This window comes from Podarcis muralis, chromosome 13 (genome assembly GCF_964188315.1).
Source record: "Podarcis muralis chromosome 13, rPodMur119.hap1.1, whole genome shotgun sequence".
In the NCBI taxonomy this organism is placed as follows: domain Eukaryota; kingdom Metazoa; phylum Chordata; class Lepidosauria; order Squamata; family Lacertidae; genus Podarcis; species Podarcis muralis.
This window is the reverse complement of record NC_135667.1, coordinates 13,380,877-13,389,728: the sequence shown is the minus strand read 5'-3', so window position 1 is coordinate 13,389,728 and position 8,852 is coordinate 13,380,877. Positions and strand designations below refer to the sequence as shown.

Below are 8,852 nucleotides of genomic sequence, written 5' to 3'. Positions count from 1 at the left end.
CTTTTTAAACTTTAGTATGAGGGGGAAAGAACATCAAATTCAGAGAAGAATGAACTTGGAAGGATGGCTCTGCTATGCTTCATGCCCACAGAGCTGTCTGTGTTCCTTGTTGATATCAGAATACTTTGTCAGGGGAAAGTCCAGGGAGAAGAGCTATATGGGCAGCTCTATTGGATTTGGGGAACAGTTTTGTCAAATAGACTTGTTCAAGCTTTAATTCTTTCTTATGATAAGCTGTCCCCTGCTGTTTAACTCTGGCCTCAGCGAAATGATATAACATTTTTTTTTGGGGGGGGGGGGAATGCAGCCCAGTAATCCAAAACTAGAAGTAATCCAAAATTTCCAGCCACAGTGGTAGCTATTTATCTACTTGCACTGGAATGCTTTTGAACTGCTAGGTTGGCAGAAGCTGGGACAGAGCAACGGGAGCTATAACCTGAACTGCAGTGATCATTACATATGGAAATGGGATATATATGTTAGTAAGTGTTAAAGTAGTTTTTATACAATCCAAACATAAGTTGTGGAGCTTTTATTTCATAATTATTTCTCTGCAGTGAAGGAATGGGTTGATACTGTCATATGGAAATAATATGAATTCTTGAGTGTACATCATATTTATGTGGTGAACATCCATATAACTTGAATCCTTCACCCACATTAAGAAAGGAAGAGACAAAATAGACATTATGACAGTGTCCGTTGAATTCTGTACGTTTGTCTTCAGCATTCTAACATCCACTTCAAAATCAGGAGACAATGTGACTTTTTGAACATTGAGGAATTATTCAATATATCCCAAAGGAGGCAGGATGATGCTTCTTCTACTCATACGTCTCTTAACTTTGTCAGGATTCCTGGGAGCTGACAGCTTCCTGGTTCCCCAACTCAGAAAATTGCTTTTTCAGAGCATCAGGGGTTAATCCGCTGTTCACTCTTTTTTCCATAGTGAATTCAATAGTCAATATCTATGATTGCCTAACATCAATCACCACAAGGAAAATCTAGAAAAAACATCTAGAAAAAATTATGTAAGGCAGCAGCTGAACACATGTTTGCAAATATTCTACTGCACACAAAGAAAAAAGCACAAGATACCGCAAAGGACAGGTTAGTATTTATTTACTTTTTCTTCCTTATTAGCTGTTCCCTATTGTTCAGCTCAGGCCTCAGAATGATTATGTAACATTTTGGGGAAAAGATGCAGCCCAGCAACCCAACACCAGAGGCTAAGATGGAGAAGATCTCCACAGCCACCATATATTTTCCCTTGGTGCTCAGGTAGGAAGGAATAAAGGACAGCCAAACACTGCAGAAGACCAACATGCTGAAAGTGATAAACTTGGCTTCGTTGAAACTGTCTGGTAACTTCCTGGCGAGGAAAGCCACAGCAAAACTCACAGTTGCCAGGCAGCTCATGTAGATGAGGACACAGGAAAACATTGTCACAGATCCTTCATTGCATTCTAGTATGATTTCTTCCCTCACAGAGTGCATGTCCACATCTGGGTATGGGGGAGAGGTTGCCAACCACACAGTACATATGCCTGCTTGAACTATGGAACAGGAAATGAGAATGGAGTGGCCTAGTCTTTTCCCCACCCATTTCCTCATCCTGGATTCCGGTTTTGTAGCCATGAAGGCCAAAACCACCGTGAAGGTTTTTGCCAGGACGCATGAAACAGCAGTTGAGAAGATGATACCAAAAGCTGTTTGTCGGAGGAGGCACGTGACCTTCTTAGGTCGGCCAATGAAGAGCAATGCACAAAGGAAGCAGAGCAGGAGAGAGATGAGGAGAGTGTAGGTGAGGTTTCGGTTGTTTGCAATGACAATAGGTGTGTCATGGTGTTTTATAAATGTACCTAGTACCAGAGCTGTGATCAAAGAAAGGGAAATAGAGAAACAGGCTAAACTGATGCCCAAAGGTTCTTCATAAGACAAGAAGCTGATATCCTTGGGTAGACATGCATCCCGGTTCTTGCTTGGATAGTCTTTGTCTGGGCATTTATGACAGTCATTCATATCTGGAAAAATATAAGGAAATGACCTTTAGTTCATATCACGTCAGCGTCCTGAAATGTTGACTTTCTGTCTGAGAAGAAAAGAGCTCTGCTCAAATTAAAACACATTATGCTCTGTAATTATGCTCTGTAATGTGGTATTGTTGCATTTAATCGGTTCAGAGATATTGGTCTGTAAATTGCAGAGCCAGGGCCATTCCTCCTCATGATTTTGGAACATATCATTACACTAGCCTGGGTGCAGCCTGTGTAAGTCAAAAGGAATGAAAAGCCCCTTCTAGATTTGATTTGAACCACATACCATCCAACTCCTCTCAATGCATAGTCATTCTCATTAGATTAACATATTAAGGCTATCTGAAGGGCAATGATCACAAAGAAGCAGGATCTCACACACAGTAGATCATCTCCTCTTTTGAAAATTAAGTCAGCCGTCCTTACAACACCTCTCAATCCTAAATACTGTGTCTGGATCTATTTAATCTATTTATTTTTCCTACCATACTGGTTTGCAATCTTCCCCTCAGCACATGGGATGCAATCGTAGCAGCAAGGCGGCTGTCCCTCCTTCACTTTCTTGCTGGATCCTGGAAGACATTTCTCAGTACAGACAGAAAGAGGCTGAGTCTATTCCATAAATGAAAGAACAGAAGGATAAGCAAGAGAACAATGAGTTTGGAATCCTTTATGTTCTTGGTCCTTTCTCTATGTTATTAAGCTGACACAGCATTTCAGTAATATGTAATGACTATACAAAGAGACATTTCTTCTTTTCTTATTATTAATATTAATGTTTGAAATTATGTGATGTTCCCTCTATATTGCTCTAGGATGTGCAGTGCCCCATCTGTTATGCAAATATTGCTCTGTCCATTAAAGTACACTTTGAAGTTACTCCCTGTTTATTTTGTTATAATTGTTGCTTTTAAGTATTTTGTCCACTTGGTACACAGCTCTAGAACTGATTTTGGTGCCAGTGGGTACATTTATTCTTGAACACGTCCTGGAGAAGTGTTCCAAATCCACGTTGTAGCTTCATGGTCTCTGAGCATGTATACCCTCTTGTGCTGGGGAAATGTACCCAGAAGCTCCATTTGACTGGAAGAAAACCTGCCCTTCTATATCCACGCCCTTTCAAAGAAAAACTGGTATTTGACCCAATGACCCACATTCAGATGGTGAATTGTGTGATGCAAAAACCACATTTGCATGGATGCTCTTGTAGTCGGGTCTGTGAATGGTTGGGATTAGGGTGAGATAATCTAGTTTTTGTTACAGTGGTACCTCGGGTTAAGAACTTAATTCGTTCTGGAGGTCCGTTCTTAACTCAAAACTGTTCTTAACCTGAAGAACCACTTTAGCTAATGGGGTCTCCCACTGCTGTCGCGCTGCTGCTGCACGATTTCTGTTCTTACACTGAAGCTAAGTTCTTAACCTCAGGTACTATTTCTGGGTTAGCAAAGTCTGTAACCTGAAGCATCTGTAACCCAAGGTACCACTGTATTTTAATTTGAACTAGGATCCCCTAAGGCATATTTCCACTGTTAGCTTTGCTTAACTGTATTTTGTAGTAAAATGGTTCTTCTGTTTTGTAACCCCCTTAATAAAATATTTGCCTTTATTCCTTGTGTGGCTTCTAGCAGTAAGCTTTCGGCTCTTAATCTGGTACCTTGATGCTTTGGTCATACACCACTCCTCAACAGCAGCTCAGAAAAGAGTGAGAAAACATGCTGGTGGATAATGATTGCTTATTCAAAACTGACTCTCTTTTGAATTAGCAAACAATGCAACTCTACCTGGTTAAACCAACTGTGCCATGTGATGGCATCTTCATCAAGGAGTAATGATTGGTCTGGAGGAGCTTGTGGATCTATCCTCCCAACTCTCACCCGGTGCAAACTTTGGTTGGCAAATATAATGCAATTGATAATATCCAAGCTTGATTCTGCCTCTCCATTCTGGTTGATGAAGACCACATCTCCTGCAGTATTGTTAAATGAGATGCTTCTCAGAAAGTGATGGAGCTAGATTGAAAGAAGAAAAGAAAGGGGTTTAGAAAAGACTGCAGTCTAATGCAGGGAGGAGCATTTTTTTCCTCTGGGAAGAACCTACAGCAAATGGTGGGGGTGATTTAGTCAATTGTCAGTGGATTCAGGCCCAAGCATGGAGAGAGTCAACCAAATTTCTTTCACACACATGCATCTCTCTCAATCTTCCTTACAATCCTTCTTTCTCTGATTGTCCAAAAATTAAAAATGTTTAAGCAGCAAGATCTCTATCTTTCTCTCTCTCTCCGTCCCTCCCTCCCTGTGCATCTCAGAAGACACGGCAGTGGTTTGTGACCACCGGCTCTAAGGAAGGAATTGGTCGATATCGGATAGAGGGAATGCTGAACATCTCCCTAAACCATTCCACTGCTTCCTATCTATGAATGGCATGGGATCTCATTGGGTTGCAAAGCTTCCATCATAACAAATGCTTTCTCCTCAAACATGGGGCAGTAACTGCCCAAAGAAGGACACAACCATCATTTCCCTTCCCTATAGATTCTACAGCCATTTGCAAGCAGAACAATATATGGGGAAATCATCTAGGATACCATAATATCAGTGTACCTCCTACTCTGTCTGCAGATTATAAATTCAGTTCTGGGTTCTTGTTCCACATACAGTAGTGCAAATGCTTGAACTCTGAGAGGAAAGAGCAAAGTGATAGGATTTTGGGAACCCTAAAGTGTCAGTAAGTAGCGGGGCTTTGCCAGTTGTGGATGTTCAGCCTTTACCTGCCAAAATGGTTGATTCAGATTCTTCCCTCTCCCTCTGTACACCATTCTTCTGTGTCTGAGTCTGGCTGTGGACATGGCATGTAAGGCATGGGCCATGGCATAGACAGCACTGTGGATGCTGTAACTGTGGCCTGTCATGCTCATTTCAAAAAGAGACCCAGGAAGGTTCTCCAGCTTCTCTTCTCCGGTGCAAATATTCCCCTCTGCCTTGTCTGCAGTGTTTTCTGGGAATACACATTCAAAGGCCTGTTGCCAGAATTCCCTGATAAAACCGTCCCCATCTGTGCTGGAAGGGTTTCTGTGCAGAACATACTGATAAAATCCTGGTAGGTTTCTGAAGTGAATTTCAAAGGATATAGCACCATTGAATATTCCTGCATCCCAGTACCTTTGAAAGACGAATGTAGCAAACTCAACCTGGGCTGTAGTTATCCATACTTTACTTTTTACATACTTGGTTTTGTCATCATGTTTCGATATGTGTGAAAGCACCATAAAAGTTGCCATGGAGTAAGATTCTCCAGAGGCAACCACTACCTTAGCATTGCTGATAAAAATTTTCTGGCTTATTGTTGCACCCTGTTGTAGCATGTCAGCAACTTCAGAAAGAAAACTAAAATTGGGGATTCTTTCTATGAATTCAAAGCAGACACCACTCTTGGTAAACATTGGGGAAATGGTTTGCACAAATCTTTCTCCATTTTCATTGTCCATTGCAATGACTCCAATCCACGTCCACCTGAAATGCAGAAGCAAAGAGAGAATTCCCTCATGCTGAAGGGCTTCTGAGGCTGCCATCTGGTAGAAGGGAAGCCCTGGGCTTTTATCATTCATCACTGGAGCAGAGCCATAAATGAGCTAAAAATTAAATGGAGGAAGAGAAGAGACAAAGTAATATTTGCAGAGTTCTTTCAAACTACAGTGGTACCTCGGGTTACAGATGCTTTAGGTTACAGACGCTTCAGGATACAGACTCTGCGAACCCAGAAATAGTACCTCAGGTTAAGAACTTTGCTTCAGGATAAGAACGGAAATTGCGCGGCAGCAGCGGGAGGCCCGATTAGCTAAAGTGGTACCTCAGGTTAAGAACAGTTTCAGGTTAAGAATGGACCTCCGGAACGAATTAAGTTCTTAACCTGAGGTACCACTGTATTCATATACATTATTATGTGGTGAATCCTGTCAGTCAGACATGCCCTTTGCCATCCACCAGGGGTTGCATGCCCTTTCTCATTTATACAAAAGACACACATGCAGATGGGCTCAAAATTGAGGCCATCTCTCATTCCTGTTTGTTAAACATTTGTTCTGTTGACCAGAGAGGGGCATTTTCCCTATTATATTCTTCTTTTCTTAAAAAAATAATAATATTCCCAATCTGTCAGGGTTAAACTGAATGGAGGGACACACAATGTCCTAAACAAAGGATTGCCTAACACTGCGTTAGACATTATTTACTGCAGCCACTTCAGAACTGCCACTTGGGTCAGATACACATTTCTTCTCTGGAGCTTCTTTTGTCTTCACAAAGCACATGTCCCAACACACAGCAGAACTGCCATTTCTGCCTTTTCTCCTTCAAGACTTCTCAGACTTCATCTATGAACATTTATTTCACTTTGGAACCAGCTGCTGAATACTATTGCTGTTCTCATGCAGAACTGAACTGTATCTGTAATTTGCCATAACTCCAGAGTGTGTTTAATTTGAAAGCCCCCCCCCCCTAAATATTCACATATTGGGTGTGGTGTTGTGAAGACAAATAATTATTGTACTTGGAAATACTTTTGAATTTTTATCCTATAAGGAATTCCCCCACTTCCCCTGCAACTCAATTCAGATACCCTTCTCATCAAGCAGGAAATGCTGCAAATCCAAAAATGGCTGGTGAGGGTGGTGTGCATGGTTCTGCCCCCAATTTCATCTTCGCCCTGAACTGGTGATACACTCTGAACTGGTGCTGTGAATTCAGCCTCATTCTCAATGCAAGCTTAGAGAGGTATCGTACATGGGTGTCTTACCTGTGGAATCTTATAGATATCCAAAACTGTTGCCACATAAAAGGAGATTTCAGAATCAAGTCCCCCAATGACCCCAGCCAGATTATTTTCAACATCACATATATAGTTTGGGACAAATTTCTCCACCATGGATAAAAGCAGCAGTGTGGCGAGATATGTGCTCCTTGCACTGATATAGCTGTCATATAAGTGAAAACCCAAGGTGATATTGGGTAAGATTTGAGGGTCTTCATTGATCTCCTTGACTGCAAATGCCAAGGCCACAATGTGCTGGTAAAGCTTAGGCACCACCCTAGAATGAGATTTGCAAACAGTATCAGAAGGAACAGATATGATTAACAATAGTACTCCCTGTCCATTCCACTGCTGAACAGTTCTTATAATCACCAAGTTCTTCCTCATGTTTACACAGAATCTCCTTTCTTGCAACTGGAATCCATTGGTTCAGGTCCTACCCTCTGGAACAAGAAAAAACAAGCTTGCTCCATCTTTCTGGTGACAACCCTTGAGATATTTGAAAATGGCTATCCTATATCCCCTCAGTCTGCTATTTTCATAGTTAAACATACCAAACCCCTCAACCTTTTGTCATAAGGTTTGCCTTCCAGACCCTTGATCATATGTGTCAATCCCTTCTGCACATGTTGTAGCTTGTCAGTATACTTCTGAAATTGTGCTGAACACAACTGAACACAATATACCAGGTGTGTTCTGTGCAGCGCAGAAGAGAGCTCTTCTGTGTGTTTTTTTTTACTGGGGTGCTATGCTTCTGTTGATGCAGACTTTTCACACATAGCACTGGCAAACCAGGTGTTCCCCAACTTATATTTGTACAGCTGGTTTTTCCTGCCTAATTGCAGAACCTGACATTTGTCCCTACTGAAATTCATTTTGTTAGTTTTGCCTCAGTTAAGGCCTGTTAAGACCAATGGTATCTATACCAGGGGTTGCTAATTTGGTGCCCATAGGAACATTGGAACCCCTGGGGTCTTTCCCTGAAACATCTGAAGTCTTTTCCTGAGATTTACAAAATGTCTGAGCTTTCTCCTGCAACGACCCCTTCCTTATTCATGATGCAGAGATGGTGGCTGTAATTCACACGATTCTATACTTCATATTACAGTGGTACCTCAGGTTACATAAGCTTCAGGTTACATACGCTTCAGGTCACAGACTCCGCTAACCCAGAAATAGTACCTCGGGTTAAGAATTTTGCTTCAAGATGAGAACAGAAATCATGCTCTGGCGGTGCGGCGGCAGCAAGATGCCCCATTAGCTAAAGTGGTGCTTCAGTTTAAGAACAGTTTCAGGTTAAGAACGGAACTCCAGAACGAATTAAGTACTTAACCCGAGGTACCACTGTATATGCTGTCATTGTGAAACAAACTTTACCTAAGATCAGGAAATGAAACAATAAGAGCAATCAGTTTCTGTAAAAAAATTTTTTAATTCATTCTCACTAACACTCCTGCTCAGATAAAGTCTATCAAAATCGGTTGTTCAAAAGGGCGAATATATATATATATATATACATTTCAATACATTTATATTCATTTCCCTATTGAGAAATGGGAACTTATAGAGTATTCTCTTAATTCAGAAGACATTCCAACGTATTTTTACATCAGCATATGTCCCACTGAAATCAAAAGTGGTAAATGGGTAGAAGTTTGCATTCATTATGCTGAGGTCACAACTCTAGGTTTGATCGTTCCTCTGCTGTAATGAATGAGTGGCTTAGTTCTTACACAAGATCTTCAGGCGGCGCTGGTGGGGGTTCCTCAGTGAATGTTGCTGCAGAGGAGATGAAGCCACCATGGAGAACAATACCACCAATGAGGAACTCTCCTGGCTGATGGTACGTTTGAAGTGGACGGTGTGGACTTTGAAGCCTGCATTTTCCTATGTGAGCCTGACATGCATTGTAAGAAATCAGTTTCAGCAGCAAGACCACTAAAACCACCATCCATGCAAGGGCAACTGTTTCTTCTACACAGAAACCATGATTTCTCTGGCAATAGTATA

At 41.5% G+C, this 8,852-nt stretch overlaps 1 protein-coding gene across 1 annotated transcript; it reads right to left on the bottom strand.

Moving 5' to 3' along the window:
* Positions 1 to 1,122: 1,122 nt before the first annotated feature.
* On the bottom strand, positions 1,123 to 8,793 carry LOC114583298 (vomeronasal type-2 receptor 26-like). Its single transcript, XM_077918084.1, has 6 exons — positions 8,576 to 8,793; positions 6,828 to 7,119; positions 4,804 to 5,664; positions 3,818 to 4,045; positions 2,522 to 2,648; positions 1,123 to 2,024 (listed from the first exon to the last, which is right to left on the bottom strand). Exons 1-6 carry the CDS (start codon positions 8,791 to 8,793, stop codon positions 1,123 to 1,125), a joined length of 2,628 nt encoding a protein of 875 aa, XP_077774210.1.
* Between the last annotated feature and the right edge of the window lie 59 nt (positions 8,794 to 8,852).